At 38.1% G+C, this 23,631-nt stretch overlaps 1 protein-coding gene across 8 annotated transcripts in view; it reads right to left on the reverse strand.

Moving 5' to 3' along the window:
- Positions 1 to 23,631, reverse strand: part of Fmn1 (formin 1) — a 400,542-nt gene that overhangs the window by 102,717 nt on the left and 274,194 nt on the right. For all 8 annotated transcript variants that reach the window (XM_063250323.1, XM_063250322.1, XM_063250324.1 and 5 more), the window contains 4 exons: positions 18,271 to 18,400; positions 16,774 to 16,920; positions 15,630 to 15,689; positions 10,374 to 10,494 (listed from right to left, as the gene is read on the reverse strand). In XM_063250323.1, coding sequence (XP_063106393.1) covers positions 10,374 to 10,494; positions 15,630 to 15,689; positions 16,774 to 16,920; positions 18,271 to 18,400 — 458 coding nt within the window. The remainder of the gene's footprint in view (positions 1 to 10,373; positions 10,495 to 15,629; positions 15,690 to 16,773; positions 16,921 to 18,270; positions 18,401 to 23,631) is intronic.

Below are 23,631 nucleotides of genomic sequence, written 5' to 3' on the forward strand. Positions count from 1 at the left end.
TGTTTTGGAGTCACAGATTTTTCAGGTATGTATGCCTACCCCACTCACACCAAAGGATGGAGCTGCACACAGAGCTAAAGGATTGCCATTATAACACAGGAACATCCTTTTCCTGAATGTGAAATATAGAAGACACTCTGGTAATGCACTTGCCAGATGAATGACACTCTTGAAGTCCTCCTAATTCCTACAGCATGCTAAAGCTTGAAGCCTGGAAACTACTCACTTTGGTTTCTTTGGGCAATTCTTGTAATACTCTTATCAAGAGTAGTTGTGTTGCTTTCAAATCTGTTTACCACAGTTACTCATTTTATTGCATTTTCAATTTTTTAATTACTTGGTAGCAAACTGCAGATAGATGACTATGAAAAAGTACTATTTCTAAAACGTTAAATGGAAAGTTGAAAATATTGCTGTTAAATGTAAGTAGAGGAGATCAGGAGCCAGAGGAGATGTAGTAACTATGCCTAGTGTGGTCGCCAGAACTGAGCCTTGGGATATAGAGAAGGTATGAGTGAGAAAAAAAGCCACTCATAAAATTCAAATGGAGATTAGTGTTTAGTTAACAGAAATGTATAAAAAAGAAAGAAAGAAATGTATCAATGCCAGTATCTTAGTTTTGACATATATATCATAGCACTGACAATGGGGAAATGGGATAAGAGTGATACAAGAACTCTTTATACTACCTTTGCACTTTGTCCATACATTTTTAAATTATGCTAAAATAAAAAACTGAAAGATCTATACAAGGTAGTTTTAAAAGATTGAGAAAACATATCTGGGAAGGTTTTGTGGTAACATTCATGAAAGTCATCATTCCACTTTAAAAACACAAAAGAAGATCATAGAAGATCTACTAGTGTACGGATTTATAAGTAAGACTTGAAAGATTCCAACTGATCCAGAATTCAAGACCTTATCTCTGCTTCAGCAGACAGACAATGATGCTATATTTAACTGGTTTTAAATGAAAAGGCTAAGTGATTCGGGCATCACTTTAATGATTTCCTATTTTAGCCAGAATTTTTCCATTAACTACTACATTGGATAACTCTGCTAATAAAGATTATTTACAGAGGGAATGAGTACAAGAATATTTGAAGCATGGTTTAACTCAAGAGCAACTTTTAGAAAGGAATACTCTTCCAAGGCCAACTTTACAAAGAGAATACCTGTGATACAAGCCTATTCTAATTTTATAGTTGATTCTTGTGTCTGTAAGTGTTCAGAATTAGATTTCTTAGTTGTTGATTTACTAAGTCTAGGAAGGAACCCAATAATCTTTACTGAGTAAGGAGAAGCCCAGAAGGCACTAAAACGGCACAGGAATAACAGTCTTAGCAATTCAAAGTTGTAGCATATGTTTAGAATCATCCAGCAACTATCATTTTAACAGGATCTAGCCTACTCATCTATCATAATAGTCTTTTAACCATGTGTAGGCGAAGAACTCACTATTTCTCAGTCATTGTTTTCCCTTTAGACAGCTTTAAAATCTATCTCTTGAAATCTTCTAAATCAATGCTTATTTGACATCTTTGCCATAGGAAGTAATCTAATCTCTCATAGTGAAGACAGAAATTATCTGAAATTGAGTCATTTCTACAATTCATTCATTCATCCTCTCAGCACATACTGATTGCACAACTGCAGCATATGGCAGGTCCTTACTGGTACCATCCAGGAAAATGATAAAAAGTCATTTGGAAGAGAGAGAGAAAGAGAGAGAGAGAGAGAGAGAGAGAGAGAGAGAGAGAGAGAGAGAGAGAGAGATACACAGACAGAAAATGAATATACAAGTAAATAAGTAGAAATTGATGTCATATCAAAAAGGGGCTGCAATATTAAGTGTTTATTCAAAGTGGCTGCTGAGCTAGGTGGGCAGGGAAGGCTTACAGCATGAGAATACCTGGAAGAAGGGCATTAGAGGCAAAAGGAATGGCCACTGCAAAGGTCTTAAGTGAAAACAAAGACAGCTTCTAGGGCTAGAGCATAATGGGGAGGGAACAAGAGCATGAGCTAAGACTGGAAAGGTAGACGTGCTCAAGGCAGAAGGTTGAGGACATGGATCTGAGGTTGTATTGGATTCCAAGAGCAATGAATTCAACAGCATTCCATGATCCGTCTGTGGGCAGATGCTGGCTTACAGAAGGCCAAGGATGGAATCAGAGAAATCTGCCCAAAGTTATGGCCAAGTGAAGAGGTTGAGGGGTTAGATGAGAAACAGTGTGAGATGAAAAGCAGTAAACTGAGTCTCACAACAAATTCTGAAGGTACAGCAGACAGGACCTGCTGATGGACTGAAGTTGGATCAGGGACACAAAGGCAGTCAAGGGTAAGCATCATCCACTTGACTTATATCTGTGAAGGAATTTCCTTTTGATGGTCCTGCTAAGTCCTCTAAAATACCCAGAGGAGCAGGTAGTAATTCCCTCATTTTTATATAAGGACACCGGATGTGAGGGGACAAAATGACACGCCAGTGGTTACACAGCTTGTAAAGCAAAGATTTGAATTCGGTACATTTGACTCAGACTTTTCCAAAACAGTAGCTCCTCTTTCAGTATTTGATGTTTCTTTCAAACGAAAAAACAAACAAAATGAATTCTATTAACTATGCTGATTTGTAAATAGAGTACAGCCCAAGTGGAGGAAGCCAGGACCGCACAACTCATTCTTCCTACCTAAAGAAGTCACAGTCATGGCTTCAAAGGAAAACACAAACTTCTTCCATTAATTAAGGGGATGAATCAAGTTTCAGTCTGTGTATCTTCTCCCCTTTCTGTACAATTTGGCTTTGAAAGGACTCCATTTGGGAAATACGTGACCTTTACCCACCATGCCACATTTAAGTAAATGCTTTGCATTAAAAGTCACCATTTTATACCCATTGCCTTTCTGAAGTTCTTATCCCAGTTCTTTAAGGCCTGTTTTGCTGAAATCATTTTAGAAAAATAAATCATATCAAAGTTTTAAAAATTATTTCTAAAACTTTGCTTGCGAGACTAAATATTTTTAACACCATGGCAACATGGTCAGGACTCTGGCTAATGTATCCAGTCTTGTACCAGAGTTCAGACTTAGTGAACCACGCTGCACAGGAGGAAAGAACTAATAAATCAGGCATGGTCAATAATCATTCCAGCCATATCTTCGGAACTTCCTACATAAGTGAGCCAAACTTGTCCAAATGGGGCAATCCTCCCTCTGTCTTCCAGGATACACCAGTGTGCACTGAGAAAACTGCATGACTTAGGAGTGGGTTTATGTACTACCTGCCAGACCTGAAGTGCTCCTCACACATCTTTTCACCTGGCTCTTCCAATATTCCTGAGTCAGGTAGAGGAGAGAAGGATGATCTGTTTTGTGGTTTCAGCTGGGGTTTGCAGAGATTAGGTGACTTGTCTAAACTGCATGGTTAGTTATGTAGTCAGTACATGGCAGAACTAAACTGTAAGCTTCAGTCTCCTAAAACTCATTCCCGTACTACTTTTCAACATACCATACCAGCCTCTGCCACTGCCAGTTAATTATCACTTCAAATGACTTAAATTATGGTTGGCTTGGTGGGGTCTTGTTTTTGGTATACTTATCAAAGTTATACACACAAAGAATAAATGTATTATATACAGTCTAAGGATGGTCTCCATCCCACTAATTCTTCCCCAGAGGAATTTACTGTAAACCTATTTAATGTGACTACATTAGTATTTTACCACATCTCTAATAAGTGTCTCCTGGCCCAGTACTGTGTTTTTCTCTTTGACAATACATGATGTCACTCTCTTCTCTTTGCTCTTACCTCTCTGTCTCCTTCATCCCATAAAGCACTAATATAACTTGGTTACATGAGTACTCAATTTTTACTGATTTTGTAAACATGACTCTCAATTATGAGTCTGAGTAAAGTCTGCTTATGTTTTACCTGCATGATTCCCCCTTTTCACTCTAACCATTTTTTTTCTGATTTGTTTTCTTTCCTGTGAACTTATTATGTTCACAGGAAAACACAGACTCACTGCCAACTGTACATATCTTCTGTTACTCTCTTGACATTCAAGTACAACACATGCATTAGCTAAATATGCTATACGAATCTTCTTCACGATTTCTTTGATGAATCTCATTTGGAATGTGTTTTGCTCCATGCATGCCTGGATTTGTGCTCTTTCTTATCCTGAAGATTCCTTTGCTTCTGTTCTTTGATTTTTTTTTTAATTTCCTATAACCTGTCTCCCTGTTTCATGCTATAATTGAGAACTGAATATAATTTGTACTTTACACTAAGTGTTAATTGTAAAATTCATAGATACACTCAAATAATTAAACTGTTTCCACTATGGCAGCCTCTGTTCAGGGACATGGTACACTTAAGTCCAATTACATCAGTGCTATTTAATTATTTAGCAAGCTTTGGAAAAGAGTGGCACTATATGAGCCAATTCAATCTGCCATCTTCCTGTGGACTTCATAGCGACTCTAGTTTAAGAGATTTAAAAGACAAATTTCTCTTTCTTTTTAATTTTTTTTTTTTTTTTTTGTCTTTTTCTTTTTTATCGGTACCGGGGATCGAACTCACGACCACCCACTTTAAGGCAAGGCACTTATGCCACTGAGCTAAATCCTCAGCCCCAAATTTCTCTTTCTTAAAGTTAATTGTATGCATGAATTTATATCTTCTTGTAATTTAGATTGTGAGGTGGAAGATTCACGTACTAGTCTTATACAAAACAGAGGTATGGTTCTGGGCTAATTTGGTTGCTCCATAAAAATCAGGACATGGAGATTTAAAATACCTATAGATGTAACGTATGTATTTTGATATGAATTGGTCTAGAAATATTAACAGTTTTCAAACTTAAAAAGATTTTAATATGTACAGACTGTCTAGACTGTATTTTATACATAGTGTCTCATTTGAAAAAGCATAAAAGAATTAATACTTTGGGATACATATATCTAGAATAAACACTTATAGGGTGATAACAGATATCAAAAATTCAACAATCCTCCCTTTAAGTACACTGCCGTTTAAGTACAGTGCCAAATATATCTAAATAGCACATAAGAAAGAACATGTTTAAATATATAGTTTTAAATATTTAGAGAAAAAGACATCAGAAGTATCTTAAAAAATACACATATGAGCTTACATCCTAGTCAACATTATCAGTCAGATTTGTGCTTCATATTGAAGGTTAACTACTAACCACATTTCATATATATATGACAAGAGGGCCAATAATGCAGTTTTCAAAACAACTTTTAGTTAAATAGCTAGCTCAACCTTAATGAGAGTGAATGCACACTACTCTTAGCCAAAAGGGCAATTTATTTTCATCCTAATGTAAATTTTCCAGAATATACTGACTTTTCAATAGCTACCTGAAGAGGTCCTGTCTCTTGTTCCAGTTAAAATTTAATTCAGCATTCCTATTTTCAACAGAATGAAACTTTCACAATAAAAGATGATCACAGGGTTGTGTCAAAAATATACATTTGGTGGAGACAATGCAAGAGTAATTTAAAATATATTAGCGTCATTGATTCTGACTCTGAGGTGTCAAGATGAGGCAGAGGATTTACCCACTTGTTTTTTTTGCACGGATAGCAAGGGTGTTACAGCCTGGAGAGTACACGAGCCACATTAAAGAATGAAGGCCACAGTGACTCATGCAGTCCCTCTGAGGGACCCAACAATGATCAAACAAGTGTCCTTTATCTTAAAAATTTGATAACTATCATATCTCAAAATTTGATAACAATAACAATATCAAACTGTACTTTGTAGAATGTATGTTCTATAACATTTTGTTAACTATTCAGAGGAAATAAAAGAAAGTAATTGTACTTTAAATTGGCAAATGCTGTTTTAAACAGGGTTAATCATTTATTTTTTAAGCTACAGAAATTCCCAATGCCTTTAATAGGCTCAATGTGCACTGTGAGTTTCCTATATTGTTTTAATATACAATATTTCTGAATTTATTTGCCCATAAACTCCCTTCTAGAAAGCACCAATTCACATTTCTTGCAAAACTGGTGAGTGACGCTCCTGGAAAATCCTACATCTACAGTCTCAGCAACACTGCATGTGGTGGTCAGGGGTTAGTGGCTTGGTACTGACTGGTACAATCAGGAAGAAGGATCCATTTCATGGTGTATTAGTCTCCTAATGCCTTTATAACAAATTAGCACAAACTTTATGTGGCTTAAACCAACACAAATCTATCTTACAGTTGTACAGGTTGGAAGTCTGACATATCTCACTGGGCTGAAGTTCAGGTGCTGACAGGCTGTATCCCCTTCTGCAGTCTCTAGGCAGAATCTGTTCCTTGCCTTTTCCAGTTCTACAAGCTCCCCACATTCCTTGGCTCAGTGCCCACTTCCTGTCTTCAAAGCCAGCAATACTATATCCCTCTGACCATTCTTCTGTAGTTATATCTTTCTCTGATCACAGCCAAAGAAAGCCATCAGCTTTTAAAGATTCATTTTAAAGACTCATGTGATTAGATTAGATCCACTTGGCCAGGCCAGAATAATCTCTTTATCTCAACATCGTCAACGTCTCTTTTTGCCATGTAAGATGACATAATCACAGATTCTACCAATTAGATTTTGGACATCTTTGGGGGCCACTATTCTGTCTACCACATCTGGGTTGGTAAGTCTACTTTCAGAGTTCTTGCCAGGAAACAAGTTTGAAGAGGAAGAAACTATTGCTTGTGGTATCGCAACTATTCCTCGTAACATCACAGTAGTAGCAGGGAAATAAAAATCATTGTCTAATTCAGGGATACAGAGTAAAAGAAAAATATGGAACATGTTCCTCAGCATTAAGAACACGGTTCTAGGGGCTGGAGATTTAGCTCAGCGGCATAAGCACCTGCCTTGCAAGCAGGCGGTCATGAGTTTGATCCCCGGTACCGGTAAAAATGGAAAAAAGAAAAGTGTAAAAAGAACACGGTTCTGCCAGACGAGGGAGAACATACCTGTAATCCCGGCACTTTAGAGGTTGAGTTAAGAAGCTTGCAAGTTCAAACACAGCCTGGGAAACTTGGTGAGACAGTATCTCAAGATAAAAATTGGGCTGAGCTGTGGATACACAGCTCAGTACCACAAAACAAAAACAAAAACAACAGTAACAACAACAACAAAAAACTTGGTTGTCCTCACAATATGGACAAATAAGTGCTCCAGGAATCAGGTATTTCACAAACAGAACAAGTTGGCCCCTCCTCAAGAGGAGCTGATGTTACACGTTTCAAAAAGGCACATCTTCTAATAAGCTTTATGGAAATTTTCCTCACTCTAAGGAACTACTGGGCACTCATGTTCCCTGTGATGTAGGTACTGTACTGTGCTATTTATAAGTGATAAAATGAATATATTTGTTGTTCTTGGTGCTAGAGATTGAACCCAGGGCCTTGAATATCTTAAGCACATACTCTACCACTGAGCTATACCTAAGCCCCAGAAAATGACTATGTTTAATAGCTGTTACTTAACAAGATCTTCTTTCCACCAAGCCAGTAAAAGCCATGCCTCTGATTCCAAAGTCTGAATTCTTAGTCCTATGTACTGCTGTGTTTTGTTAAAAATCCACCCACCCTGCACTTCTCCAGCCCTAGCCTTAGCCCAGAGTAAGTTTGCACCACCTGTGTCTTTATCTAATCTGAGAATGTGTGCGGGTAGTCCTGGGAGTGTATGTACACACACAGGTGATAGAACAGGCTTAGTAACTCTTTTTCTCTGCCATTTGTCTCTTCATGAAGCTTTACCCTTTGAATATATCTTTCTGTTTTGATCTCAATGACATGAATACATCTAGGCCAGAGGCAGGCTATGCAACACTAAATACATCCTTTGGCGTCACATCAAGATAACCACCCCTGAAACACTGGCCAGATACTTGAGTATCATGAACCTCATTTAGCCACTTTATCTCGTGAGAGGCCAGAAATAATAACACTTTCATAGAATCATTGTAAGGATTAAAAGAGATGATATACGTAAAAGTACCTGATAAATAATAATCACATTATAAATTGTCATTGATACTATAATCAATTCCTAGCCAGTGTACTTGCATAAAAATGCTCTTCAAAGGCGTTGCCTTTCTGAAAGATGCTTCAAAACTCCTGCTTGCATCAGTGCCGTTTGTATGACCATCCACCATAGGTTAATTCACATTCTATTGTTACCGTGTGGCTAACGCTTCTCAAAACACTTTCTTCTAAAGGGTCCTGGCTGCTTAAGGAACTGGAGCCCGACACTTCTTGAAATTTGCTAATCACATCTGGTTTAGCTTTAGACATTTTCTGGGATTTTGCCAGCAGCTACGACACTTTAATGGCTACAATAAACCTCAAAGCCTCATCAAATCTTTGCTGTATGTGTGAAAATTATGTCCTCTTCAATTAAACATTCAATCTCGGTTCACACCAAGGCCTTATGGAAAAGGAGGTGAAACCTGAATGGGAATGTGAGATGAAACGGACCGCCACAATTCTGGCCATTTTGCCAGATGCTATTTAGAAGAAAAAGAAATTCATTAGAGAATCCAGGGTCTATATTTTCTTTAAATATTTACTGGGTACCTTTCATGTGTTAAAAATATGGGCATCTCTAAAGATTAGCAGGGCAATTTTGTTTAAATATTTAGTGTGGGGGGTGAGAGGAATTTCTTCATTTGTTTTGTGGTACTTTGTGTCTTCTGGAGAAGCCCAGTCACAAGGAGAGAGATAACTGAGGCGATGCTTGCTCACTTTTGCTTCCCACAAGAGCTCTATCTGCTTCAGAAACTGTATTTCCTTAGGCTTGGCTGAGGAAAGTGTCAGCAGGAACAGGAAGACATCCAGGAGGGTGACACTCAGAGCCTCCCTAGACAAAAGTGAAGGCCTGTGGGAAGCCGTGCTTTCCTCTGTCCTCCTAAGTCACTCTTTTTATCCCCTTGCTATTTATTATCAGACTCACAAGGATGTCACAGGGAGGCGGCCCCTGAAAGGAGAAAGGGAAAGATCAAACAGAGATCAGGTTCCTTCTCAAAAATCCACACGAGGGGTCAGGCTGAGGGTTTTACGAGAGCAAAGAGACAGAATAGCTGTGTGCTCAGGGAAGGCCCACAGGGTGAAGGACCGGGATCTTTCATTATTAACATTTGCTGCTGTCCCAGGCCAGGCCTGGGCCCATTTCAGCCAATGGAGAGGGACAGAAAAGTCCTTGAACGTGAGGACTTACTCTGCTTTACTATGATAGTCCTCAAACTCCTCATCTTAGATAAGGATAGAAAAGTGACTACAAGGTCACATATGGTATTGTTGAACAGAGTATCCATTTGGTTGAGTTCACTCTTTCAAACACATCAGCAGAGGGAAAAGCCCGCATGCACCTTTAAAAATAATTTACAAGGTAAAAACATTCACTTGTAACTACCATTGTACAAATTTTATGCCTAAAGTAGAAACAAACGACTCTCCTGCCACCAGGAGCAGCTCTTTTGCATTTTGCTTTCATTTCCAAGCTGTTTTTCGCCTGAGCCTTCATTTTCTGAGCACTCTTTCACAATAAACATTTTTAAAATGTTTATTTTATGTCTTAGTATAAAAATATTCCTGGTGGAAAGCCTTCAATTTCCTCAAGCTGTCTTTCTGGCACTCGGGTCTCCATTTCCACATTAATGTGCTCCTCAGCCCGCCACAGAGCTCTTGAGCTGGAGAGACAGGGGCTCCTAGGCAAGCGTATTTATAGTCCTGGACAAAGAGATGTCTCCACAGCGAAAGTGCAAGACTCCAAAAGTGCCAAAGGAAAATTCCTGTTCAAGCAAGACTTAGCTTTTCACAGAGCCAAGGAGGGCTTTCACCATTTTGCTTCTATAATCAAAAATGAAATTAAACTGAAATACAATGTTTACTGTATGTTTTGTCATCATACATATCTATATCAAGAAGCAAAGTAAACTGGCTAAGAAAACGCATGAGTTCTAATTGAGTACACCTGGTTAGAGGTAGGTAAGCCTGCCTATTATTTTTCTCATCTGTAAAATGGAGTTATGTGGTTCTTGCTTAACAGTGTTCTTATAAAAGGAAAGAAAAAATACTATGTTTTTAATAAAGGATTCCTATTATAATAAAGGTGTAACACTGAATGTCAATACAACAGGTCATAGACATAATAAACAAATGATCAACCTTAGTAAAGGAGAGGCATGCATAAATACAATGCCTGCAAACAATGCTCAGAGGAGGAAAGTTCCATGAAATCTGTACTAATTCTGCTCTGTGAGCCAGACACAGATAATCCACTACAAGCATACTTTTTTTTAAAAAGTAGTCTCTGCTATTGTCTAGTAACAGAACGGTTCCTATTACCTTCTAGTTGCTTCTTCAGTTTTCTCAAGTCTTCTATGAGATCTTCAAACTTGACTTGGGAGGCCAGAAAGAAATCTTGGGGTTCAGGCAGAGGGAAAATACTCTTGTCTGTTCCAGCTTCCTAAAAGATAGGGTAAACAACAGCACATTCTACTTCCTAATTGTTACGTTCAGTGAAAATTCCAAATTATTAGTGTAGGAGAAAAAAAGCTTTAAATTCCATTTTGAATAAGAATCATCACAACATTTGTCTGTTACTCCTAAATTGGAACTTGCTACTTGGAAGTACTTTTGTCTTTCATAGTATCTTTTTTGTTTTACTGGCAGTGTGGTAGCTATGTGGCTGTGGCATGGGCTACATTCTGTCTTGCCCTTATGAGTCAAAAAGAAAACTGTCTGAGATCTACTGATCTTGAATATTACCTTTATGGAAAAAGGCACAGGTAGAACAGATTAAAGTACTTAAATTTAAAGTCCCTGCCCAAGTCACCCCATGCTAGGGTTTAGATAACTCATCCATGATGTATGCAAATGGGTATGCCCTGGTAAAAGATGGTGCTCTAGTGAAAGATACCATTACATTCCCTGGGCCTATGCCAGCCTTTCTCTGTAGCTTAAAGCTTTGGAGATGAGTGTGTATGATCAACCTTGCAAAGGTTTTCCAAATGTTGTGTGGCTTACCTTAGAAAATATGTGCTGAGGGTATGTTTGGGTATGGCTTTAACAAACTCCACAGCCAAACCTGACAAAGGACCTCATCTGAGGAATGTTTCAAGGGACAAAATCTTCCAGCACACTGAAACATAAGCTGATCTTCAAATATCTTTTGCAGCCTAGCAGCCTTCTCCCTGAGTTGTTTAATGTAAGCTTTGTGTCTTGCATATCTGAGAGTCTTCAGTTATTCCTCTCTCCACACACACTAGTTTGCCAGCTTTCTCTCACATTCCATCTTTCCTACTGCCATTAGGACTAATTCCAAGCTCTAAAATTGCTTTACAAGGCACTTCATGATTTGGCTTCTGTCTACATCTACAGTCTTATTTCTACCTTCCCCCTATCTCCCACTCCTTTTCCTAAACCTTTACTAAACAACAGAACAGCCTGCAGTCTCTTGCCTCTAGGCCTTTGTCTACGAAATTACTCTACTACCAACCTGTCCCTGGAGCCTCTCCTTGTTCACAGTCATTCCTCAATCTCAAAACAAATGTGGCTTCCTCACAGATTCCCCTAACTCCCGGAACCAGAACCTCCCAGAACCAGATTCCCCTAACTCCCAGAACTCTCCTATAGGAGCTCCTGATATGGACATTACTGCAGCATGCATTCTGCTAATTTCAAAACTGCTGTGTTAGTTTGTAGGTCTTCCCCATCTGACAATAAACACCTCAACAGCAGGAACTAAGTCTTGTCTGAGGTATGATGTAAATGGCTGGAATATCGATAAACTTTGTTTTTGGGTGGTGGGCAACATTACAGGCAACCTATAAAACACTGCTTTGGAAAGTTTGTACCTTTAGCAGGAGACATGTAACTTTTTGCCATATTTTTCTTGTGGTTTCAGAATTCCCTAGACTTTTCCTCTTCCTTTAAGCCGTTTAGCTTTACCTGGGATGCTAGGAGAAGGAGTTTTCCTCATTTTATCAAGACACAATGTTTTTGAGTTTTGTTTTGTTTTTTAATCTTCCTATACTTATTCTGCTAGTTAAGAAACCAATGGGAGCAGCCACCCGAGGCTGAGGCAAGATAGAACATCCGAGGCTCCACTGCAAACCCCACGGTCACCTACACTGGAAGAACTCAGGCACAGTACTGTGTCTGCTTCTTACCAGCAAACTGTTGATCAGACTAAGCCCCTAGAAAAAGAGAAAATGCTTCTGAGAAAATTAGCTTGGTAGCAGATCTTGTGAAAGCTATTCAGCTGGAGTTCAAAGACATAACTTTGAATGGATTTTCTTAACCTCCACAGGCCAGACTTAGACAGAATGCCAGGCATAAAGAGCAGGAGGCTTGGAGCAGAAGTCACCTTTCTTCAGCTAATTGCTCATCACCACTAACCACGAAAATCATCACTTATGTTCCTTGGGGAAAAAGATAGCTTCATAAATCACATAATTTCAGACTCTTGCTGAGTGAAATGCATTTTGCACAGTGAAAGCCAGGAAAGAACTACACAAATGTGAGTGTTTTATTTTTCCTAAACTGGGCCTATCCCATATTTACAACTATCCTTATAAGTTTTCCCCCCATAAAATAAGTTCCACTGGATTCTGCTCTCTTCAGTGACAGTCATATATCACAAGCAAAACGTCAACCTTTCTAAACAATGTATTTGACTTGGTAAATTGAGACAGAAACTACCCATGCCATGCCAACCAAGAGGTAGAAATGTTACCTTTTTAAGATTCTTCAAATAATTCTTCTGCTACATTGTGCCTACTATCAGAACTCAGGAAAAAATATATATATCTCGGTTTATGCACTCAATTCTTTCCATGATGCTGGTCACAAACTGAACCGGACAAGAACTGAGTCAAATTCAATAGTTAGGTTCAGTGTTGATCTTATAGGGAAATTTCATTCAGTGCTCATCTAGCTTGATGTGTGACCAGAAGAAAGGAGAGAACTAAGCATCACCTCAATAGCTGCTACTAAATTTCCTGGAGCTCAGTATGACTTCCTCCAAAAATAAGTATCAGCTCTTACACTCAGTTCTTTACAAGAATCATTCATTATACTCTTGTGGATATTTGTATGATATCTAACTCAGCAAGGGCTCACTGGAAAATGCACTACAGACACTAAAAAAGAGACAGTGATGAATTTGACAGCTCATGGGGAAATGCCAAGATGATTGGTGACTACTGTTATTATGAACAGACAAAGCAACAGAAAATGCATCATGAGAGATTCAAATGAAAGACGTTCTCGCTTCAGAACTGAGAACTTCAAAGACATCCTACAAAGGTCAGGATAGGAGCAAATCTTTGTGGAAGAAGAATTATGTAAAATTGGACTACATTATTTTTGATTATCATCTTTTTTCCATTTTACAAAAATGATACATGTTCATTATGTTTAGCTATCCAAACAAAATTTTAAAAGTTCATTCTCTTAATCCTAACATCCAGAAATATTTAAATACACATACTTTAAAGTTTTTTTGTGTTTATATACATTTGAAATTATAATATATATATATATATAACTTTGAAATAACTTAAAGCAAGATCACTCATACTTTCTAGTGCCATAAATTTTCCCAAAAACACTTTTCATAGTAGTTTGACTGACATAATTTATTCGACCTTAGTCCCTATCACTGGATAACTATTAAAAATGTTTGAATATTTTGCTGGGTACCAATTTTTTTAAGTAGAATTGTGATATAAGTATTTACTTATTTCCTACAGATGAAAATCCCTAGAAAAGTTATGTACACTTCTATGGTTTTTGATACAACAAGCTCAAAACTAGAAAAAGGCACAGCTCCCTTGGATATTTTAAAAAGACCCCTTTATAGGAGATACAGTTTGGTGAGTTGAGGGCAGGCTAGATATGCATCCGTTTGACACAGCAAATATAAACAGAATAAGATGGTGAACTACATGTCTAGAGAAAGATGTGATCAATACATACTAGCAATTCTATATCTAGTTAGCAATTTATATCTTTTATTTCTCTTATAAATTAGCTGTAGGCTCTCTTGTCATTTTTTATGAAACTTTATGACTTTCAGTAAAATTATGTAACTCTCTTCAAAAGGGTCTGTAATTTTCTAGATAAATCTGTAATACATATTATATAATATGGTCGATATATAATGTTTTTGGGAATTTTCTCTGAAAAGATCTTTAAGTTTTTTATTCTGGACAGGAGTATAAAGTGAAATGGAAGTTTTGCAAAACAGCTGGGGACTAAGATAGTTGCAGGTAGGGAGAATATCAAAAGTAAAAACACATTAGGAAGCAAGCACAGGGTATGCCTGGAAAACATCATCTTGGGTTGGATCACAGAATATGTGTAGAGGGAAAGTTTAAAAAGTATGGTTATAAGACATGGAAATTGAGTTGCGTAGCACCTTAATTCACTTGAAAATGGGGAGTCATTTCTGTTTTGAGTTTAAAAAAAGTGATATCAAAACCACATGGCAAGAGGGAGTGAGATGGTGTGGAGTGGTGTTAGCTAGAGGTGCAGAGATGAGCTGGGAAGTGCTACATTCTCCATGTTAGCAGCCTTAGCGCGTCAGTCAGCCTGAGTCAGTGGGAAAAAGCTAGCGGGAATGAATTAATTGGAGGATAGTGAAGAACCAAAAAAAAGCACACGGCTTCACACCTGAATGACCACAATTTATGATTTCCTTGATAGAAGTACAGGAGAAACTTGGTGGAGTGGGCGTGGCAGATGAGCCTGATTGTAGATTCACTCAGAACAGGTAAGTCCATGGTGAAGTTTGGGGAGGAGGGCAGGACAAATTATTAAAGGATTTATGAGTGTTTATCTTGGGTGCTGGGGGTAACTGCAGGCCTTCTGAAAACAAGGCCTGAAATCGTTAATGTTCTTTCTTCAGTATGCTGTAAGCACTGCTACAAGGCTGGTTAGGGGGAACACTGGTGATGTCTTCCTTTGAGACTTTCTCTGTTCATACCGATTGCTATATTTCTCAACAATTTAACAACAAACCTTCTTTTCTTCTCAAAGTTTGGGCTCTTGTTAAAGTTCCCACTTTAATGAGATGGAATGCAATAAAAAATTATGCTCAGGTGGATTCTCACAAAAATGTTTATTTCTATTGCAAATATAATCTAAGCTGTTTTTTTCCCCCCAAAATTGGTCTGTCTCCAACTTGTCCATAGATGCATTTCTGGCACAATTCTGTTACTGTATCTTAGTTCCTGAATTTCATTCTGTATATCAGAATCCATTTTTAGTTGTAACCAGTTTGCTGAATAGATCTAGAGTCCCTCACTATCTGGCCAGATAGTCGTACCAAGGCAACTAAACTGCTCTCTGAAGCTATATAATAGCTGGAGAATCAACTGATTTGTAACACTGAATAATGCTTTCCTTTGTAACAGTCAAGTACACTCTTGGTATCAGAGTTCTCATCTGTAAACCATACACTTTGGAGAGCTCTCATATTCTATGTTGGACTTGAAAGTCTTCCATCCATCTATCTATCATCTAATTTCTAAATGCCAAAAATGTGTAAGGGCTGAAACCCATTAACGCAGTTTCCCACATCATGCCATTTCCTACCTGATCATAGTAACGCAGGTAATATTTCACAACATAGTCCACCAGATTAATTCCATTATCCTAGGTTTAAAAGAGAAACTCAAATGACAATTGTTCACATGAGACTCTGACACATTAAAACAGTTGAGAGCTGAAATCTCGGCTCACGATACCTTAAATTCATAAGACCTGGTCCTAACTCTGTTTAGGATTGGCAAGATTTTTCTCTCTCCTCCTGGTCCCACCCATTTTTTTAAAATGAAATCTTTACCAAGAAATGACACTTCATTGTCCTTTGTAGGGGGAAAGCCAGATAATTCATAAGATCTCTGAGATAAACGCTAAAACAAATGAACAAAAAAATGCCGCCTAATATTTTCTGGCATAGAAGCAAGACAGAAAGGGGTGGGGAGTGCAAAAGCAAACTAGGAAAGAGAACAGAAAACTATCCTTACTTTCCTATACCTTTCAAAAAAATGTGTATTCTTCATGGCAATCAGAGTCAGCATAAAAGCAAAGCCATGCCACTTTATGACCCTGGGAGGCCAGGGGCGAGCAGGCCCTCCCACAATGCAGCCTTTGTGTCCTGTTCACAGGGGTCTAATTCTAATTCTCCAGTGTTTCCCTTCCGTCTCAGTCCCCGTCCCCCCCTCTCCACCCATTCCCTGTGGGACCCCCAGATATGGGCTGCTTGTTTCTAAAGAGGTAGCACTGCGGGGGGTGGAGCCAAATGATAATCAGGCTCAGAAAGCTTGACAGTGCACCTCAACCCAATTGTGGCAAGAGAATAATTCAACTGCTAAACTCAAGTGGTGACTCAGCAGTCCTCCCACTCCAGAGAGTGAGTTGTTAGTAGCCAACACTAAACTCAAACAGACTCCTGCACTATACTGTCTTCTCTCTCAGCATTTTAATCATATATAATAGAACAAAAGAAATATTGGGGATTATGTCACTGAAAAGCAAGTCTAAATATGAAAAACCTATCTGTATGCAAAAGTCAAAAGAACCCAAAGAAAAAAGGCATGCTGTCAAATAAATCGTTATTGCTAGGGGAAAGGTAGTGAAAGAGGAAAGATCTGGTATGCTGTTTTTTTTTTTTTTTTTTTTTTTAATTAAAATAACTGCAGGTCACACAAAGAAACTCATTACGAAAAATAAATACCCGACTTTTGACGTCCTTGAGTTTCGGCAGGATTTCTAAGCTGTATCCATCTGCTTGACCCCGAGTCCTGTTTCCTCCATTCATATAATTTCCAAAAGCCAGAATGAGAGCTAAGATATCTTTCACACTCTTCATGTGCAGCAAGCCCTGTGATGGCAAACACAGATTATTATAGTCTTCTAATACATCCACATTCATTCAATAAGAAGTATTTACTGAGCACCCAAATAGACTATTGGGTGGCTTTTAATCAATAGGACTATCAGGTAGTGAATCAAAAAATATATTTCATTTGGCATATATGTATTAAAAAACTAATAGCCATAATTTTCTACCTGTGCAACAAAAGTATAACTAAAACATGATCTAGTAGTGAGGATTAAATTTCTGTGTTTACATTTTCTTTTGTGCCACTTTCATTTCTAGTAAAAGGAAGCTGGTATATTTAGGCAGAACCTTCAATGACTTAAGTAGAAAGATATTCAGTATCTTTTCAGGATCTATTTTGGAACTACATGTCTATATAGAATACAGTTAAAAGTAGAATAGACCTAACAGCAAATATAATTTTCAGAAGCAAGTTGCACTAATGCATTTTAAGCCCATAGATAATGTTTGTTAAGGATTTGCTGTATATCTACTGACAGTACAATATCAAGTGGCTAGGGAGTTTCTTAAGTACCTTATCTCCATTTTTTCCTTCAAGTACAGGTTTTCAAATAGAAAATATTCTGTTTAAAATTAGCTGAGTTTCTTTTATTTTATGAAAAAGAAAGAAAAATATTCCTCTTTAGTCAGACTTTTGCTCTTTAATTTAGGTATTATTTGTGGGATTATGCTATTCTTTGGTAATACTTTTACTTTCTTTGTTGAAAACACATATTAAGAGGTGAAAAACATGCCTCCAGGTAGGCAATCACATGCTGTAACATATGTGGAGATGAATGCCATATTCTTCATTTTGTGAAGATGAAATAGTAGCCTTTAACTGCATATTGCTACTGTGTTCTGAAGTCATAGAAATTTATGTGCCAATCTCTAATTATCACAATTATTTTGCTTATATCTCTAGAATCCTTTGATTTAACTATGGAAACACATTTCTGATGATCAAGCACATGATTCTTAACCAAAACAGCCTTAAAATTTATAAAGATAAACATAAAACAGTACATTGTTTAGGTTGGCTTTGTAGTAGCAAGCTTGTACAGTGCAAGATATTCACGAAATTTTTAGAAGAAATCTGAAGAAGTATCAGGAGGAAAATCTTCCCTTCCTTCCACAGTCTGTGGCTCTTCTTGTCGCCCTCTTGCTCCTGCTTACACACTCACACACACAGAGGCAGGACAGCTATCACATTTTCCCTTGGGAAAAAGGTACAGTCTGAAGTCCAAGAGGTTTTCTATGAGACATTTGGTGGTTTCTCGCACTTCCAACTTCCTCCTTTACCCCAGGAAGTATAAGTACTCTTTTAAACTTTAGATACAGCAAACATACTTTAGAGGCTTGTGTGACGATCTCTACCTTCCGGTGCAAAGAGGTGACACCTTCAGCAAAGACAGATCTAAAGATGATGCATTGGGCACGCTCAGCAAAATTAGGGATCTGGGCTAACTCATGCAAAAATCTGTAAAAGTGAAAATAAAAATACACTATTTTACTTTATATTCAGTCCCACAAATAATAAAGAGAGCTGATAAAGATCTACTATGACAGCATTCCTAATTTAACAATTATTAAATATATCAGGAAGGCTAACTCAAAAATCCCAAGAGTATATATGTTCTATTGTTGACAAGGGAGTCATTGTTTTCTGGGTTTCTAGGATGCCTTCTAGGAAAGTTTGTGCAAGAATGTTAAAGTTATCTATTTCCTGCTTCCCAAATAAAGAGATTACATCCACATGGAAAGATCTAATCTTCAGCATATTCCCTATAATGTAACGTTTGCTAAAGATGCATTAACATAAGCTAAGCAAGATAAATATTTCAGCAAAATATGTGCAATTAAATGACAAAAATTCTCATACTGAATTGACTTTGCTACCATTTTTGCTCAATTACATAATCATCTGTAATGACCAAATTCTCCATGTATTTGTTTATATTTCATATCAACTTACACACAGACACATTTCACAGCTTGGTACTTGGAAATAAGTATGCATTCCTTAAGTAGACAACCTGAAGCTTCTTTTAAAATATGACAAGGCAGATATTAAAAGCTAAAGGTGAGTACTGTCCTACACATAGTAGCTCACTGTCTGAGCAGTTGGGCACTGATGTTCTTTGCAAAATTAAGTTGGAAAAGCTACATTCTCTTCAGGCCAACCACCAGAGGAAAAGGTATAAACTAAAATGGGTGGAAACAGTTGGATAATTCAGAAAAGGAGAGAATCCACTAACAGCCTTTAATTTCATTTTGAAGCAGAAATGATGATTAACTGGTATTTCTAAAAGTCTCGCTGAGCTCATACCATCATTACCATGAAATTTTGCAGTCTTTCACCAAGAATGCTTCTAAAGAACAGAAAACTGGAGCATCTCTTTTTCCTTAAAACTTTTTTGCCTATTACTGTGTTCCTTCTGTATCTTTTGGAAAATTTGTATTTTAATTTCTTTCTAATTTTTTTCAGTTGTTTTTCTAAATTATCCTATAACTAGGTAATAATCCTCTCTCTCACCTGTTAAAAATGGTACTGAGGTGAAGCAAGGAAGACTCATAATCAAAAATATACTCTTGTTTTAAGGTTCTATACCTCTGATTCTTATGAAAAATCCTATGATGAAATATAAAATCATAGAAATTCTGAATTTGAAAAAATTACACTCTGTAAATCGTTTCTTCTTAAATACACTATAACATTATTAAATAATTGATATATTTATCATGATTAACATCAAGACTATCACTAGTGTGCACAAATATATGAGAATTGTAAGTCACAGAAACAGCAGCCTTAAACCATGTCTGGGAACCAGTGCCACACACAGGCCACTCTTGGACCAGGAACAAACAGACCCCATCCTCTCCCCATGAGTCGGCGCCATTCACAGACTAGGAGTAGAGAGAACAAAGCTACATTAGCAAGCAGACCTTGTCTGGGAACCAGCACCATGTGCAGGCTGTCACTGGACTGTAGCAAACAGACCCCAACCCCTTGTGGCGTGCAGGCTGGCAAACAAGAAGTACCAACATACCCCCTGCCTGCTCTGTGGCCATAAGTGACCAGCTTATCCAGGGAAACACAAGCTGTGACTATAGCTATTGAGGTAAAATGCATTTGGATGCCTATGGTGCTTTGGTGTTTCGCTAACACTGTAGTATGATATCTGGGAGGGATCTCCTTCTGAGGGTTGCAACCATTGTTGAGTCCCTATGGTCTTGTTTTGGAAGTCCTATATTTCCATTTTGTGTTGGGATAGGTTTTATTTTGTTTGATTATGTCAAATCTGATGGTAGGAGCAACTATTTTGAAGATAGCAAGATATATTGTGGTAGCAATTTTGGATTTGCTATAGGCTTGTTTTGAAGTCATTTATCGCATTCATTGTTTTGATTTCATTGTTTCTATTTTATTCTGCTCTGTTTGATTTTTTTTTCTATGTCTGAAGTTATCTACAGCTATTATGAAGACATCAAAAGGCATTATGGTAACCATTATTGGCTTCATAATGTTTTGAAGTGCTTTGATTTTATTATTTTATTCCCTTTAAAAGACAAAAAATCAAGAAGTAGTAGCCTTTGGTCCCATGGCTTTGGGAATATTTATTTACTCAAATGCCGAGAGTTAACTTCATAATATGACATGGGCCATCATTTTTCAAGTAGATTCCAGTCCCTAGAATATGCACTTGTCCTGTTTTAATGAACACTGTCATGAAGCCATTTAAGAGACACACGAAGGAATAAACAGATCAACCTTTTAACTCATCCACCCACCGTAAAGCAGTCAATGCCAGGTGAACAGCAGTATCTTAGAGAAGCATTAGACAAAAAATTAGGAAACAAGCTCATAGGCTCACTAATTTATGCTACTCAGGAAAGAGAAGATAAAATTTCAAGCCTCTTTAGGATTAAAAATTTACTGGCATTTAGACTAGGACTGGGAAGGCTCACAAAAAAGGTGAAAGCTCCAGGACCCTCCACATGGTGAGGACTTTGAAACAAAATACAGAGTTAGAGGGGAGAGGGAAGTTGAGGACTTTTATAATCCTTTTGGGTAGAACCATTCTACCAATGATTAATACAAGTGCAACTGCCACTCAAAGTGTCACTTGGTCCTTTAGGTATGTATGAAGCATTTACAGTGTCAGGAATCACACTAAAACTTGGAAACAGATTTAAAATTGCAAGCAATTCCTCCTGTATCCCATGGGAAATAAACCAACCATCACTGTGAAGTGTGACAAGTGCTGTCAATGATGAGAATGCACTGTAGAGCTGGCCTTCGTGGAGGCCCGCCGTGCTTGTACATGGGTGTAAGAAGCTGCCCGGGAAGCTGAGACAGGCTGAATGACATCTACAGAGACCTGAGCCAAAGGCAGGTGCTACTATGCAGTTCCATGTCCTAAAAGAAAGACTTTAAACTTTACCCGAATGAATAAAAAAATTTTAAATAAATAAGCTTTTCATTTGAGACAATTGCCATGACAGTGGGTTGCCTGAGTAGAGATGGTAGTGGATTGAAGACTGGGAAATCTATTGGGGCATCGCTATGATCCTCCAAGAGGGCAGATAAGGTGACCTTCGTAAACAGACAGGGGCAAAGATGAGACAGCCACTAAGGCAGCGTGGTTAGATAACTGACGAATCCCCAGGGATGCGCTCCCTCCAGTAGCCCATATACTAAAATTCCCATGGATGCTGGAAGAGTCAGGATGACTTGTGAGTTTGTGGCTTGGACACATTTGGTGGAATTGAAAATACAAAATATTGGGGAAGCAAATTTGAAAAAAAAATGTTTTTATGCCATTTTCTGTTTAAAAACAACCATTCAAAGGCTTGAGGAAAAGCAAGGCAGCTCTTAAACAGGATACTTTGAAGGCGATGAAAAGCAAGTGTCTGATAAATATCTTTCCCTGCTCCACAACTGTGTTTTATGCTCTACATATCTGGGCATGAGGAGTAAACCTTTCATATACCCTCAGGCATAGTCTTGAACACTGAGCATTGATATTTACAAATGTCCAAAGAACAATTTGTTTTTGACTTTTATACCTTTACATTTCTTTTTTCCGTAAGAGAAGACTAAAGAATCCATAAATAAGAGGTCTTTCCTTCTTTCTCCAATGGAGGCTTATTTTCAAGGAAGGATTAAAACTTCAGTTTGCATGTATAAGAGAAGTTCTGTGCCTCACACTGTGTGAGTTATACATCCACAGTGGATGTTATATTGTGAGTTATACATCCTCAGCTGGAAAGATGCTATGTGGCCATTGTTTTAGAGAGGCCAACACATACTTTATCATCATTCACTAATGAATTCGCCTGTGCAGGCAAACACTAATGGATCTTAGTTTGCAGGAGTCCAAGGTAGGTGCAGATCCCAGTGGAAATCCCAAGAAGCATCCTTATCGTAGGCCATGGCAGACACACATCAAGCCTAGTCAGCCCAGTAGTGCCTTTCCGCCTCACTACCATCATAAGACAGGACAGCAAGGGATAAAGGGCATTCCTAGAGGGCGTGGCTCTCAGAAAGCCAGGTCCCAAGCAGATGACACCTCTGAGTCAAATGGCTTTCTAAATCTGGCACCAGGGTGTAGAGTGTTGATGAGGTGAGTGATGAAGCCAACCTGATTTATAGGACTGGGCACCACAAGAGTCTTAGGAAAAACTGCAATTCTAAACTATAAATGATTCATATTTTCCAGTATGTAAAACATGCTTATAGTCCACTCACTCAGAGTAAATGGCAAATAAGTTTCCAGAGACTCTGGCACAAATCACACAAATGCTGAATTGTGTAGGAGGTCGAGAGTAATGGTGAAATTCGCTCAGGCCCAAAGGCCTTCATCTCTCCATGCTCCACCCTCCAGTGCTTGAGCCCAAGCACATCAACTCACCAGGACAATGTGACAGTCCTCTCTGCAGTCAGTGACAGCTGTGAGTGCTCAAGAAACCATCACAAACACCACTTACAGACTTTTCTAGTTAGAGCATCAGTAGGGGAAAAAAGGAACAATAAGTTATCTGTTAATTACCTGCTAATATTATTCTATGTCCTAGCAATAATGCTGGGAGGCAGTGACACAAAAGGAAAAGGGGACAGCTTCCCACTGAAGAAATACACAAACCTCTCTGATCTGTTAGTTCTACCCAGTCAGCCACGCCCAAAGCTCAGCAGGTTTTGTGGTGTAGGGGAGGGTTCCGCAAAACAGACCCTGCTATTTGTTCTTATATGCACCGTGAATTAAGAATGGTTTTTATGCTTTTAAATGATTGAAAAAAGTATCGATAGAAGGATAACAATTTGTGATATGTGAACATGATGTGAAGTTCAAATAGCATCTGATTTGAGCACAGCCATGTCTATCTGCTTATGCACTATCTATATGTTACCTTTGCACTACAGTAGCTGAGTTGAGCAGTTGGCTCCTTTGACTCACAAAGCCTAAAATGCTTATTATCTGGTTCATTAGAGGAAAAGTTTGCCGACTTCAAGCTCAGAATTGCATTTCACTGTACCTTGTGGCATAACTAGCTCTATCTAACTGCTTGACATGGCCTATCTAGATGTCTCCTGTGGTCTTGTCACTGTCTAAATATTGTATCAGTAGTCATTTAACTTTAATCATTAGCACTTTGGCAGGAGTTAACTGCTGATATTGGGGACCAGGGCTTGGGAACAAGCTGCAG

Source organism: Cavia porcellus, unplaced genomic scaffold (genome assembly GCF_034190915.1).
Source record: "Cavia porcellus strain 051 isolate PalLab524CR breed Dunkin Hartley unplaced genomic scaffold, mCavPor4.1 scaffold_6, whole genome shotgun sequence".
Classification (NCBI taxonomy): domain Eukaryota; kingdom Metazoa; phylum Chordata; class Mammalia; order Rodentia; family Caviidae; genus Cavia; species Cavia porcellus.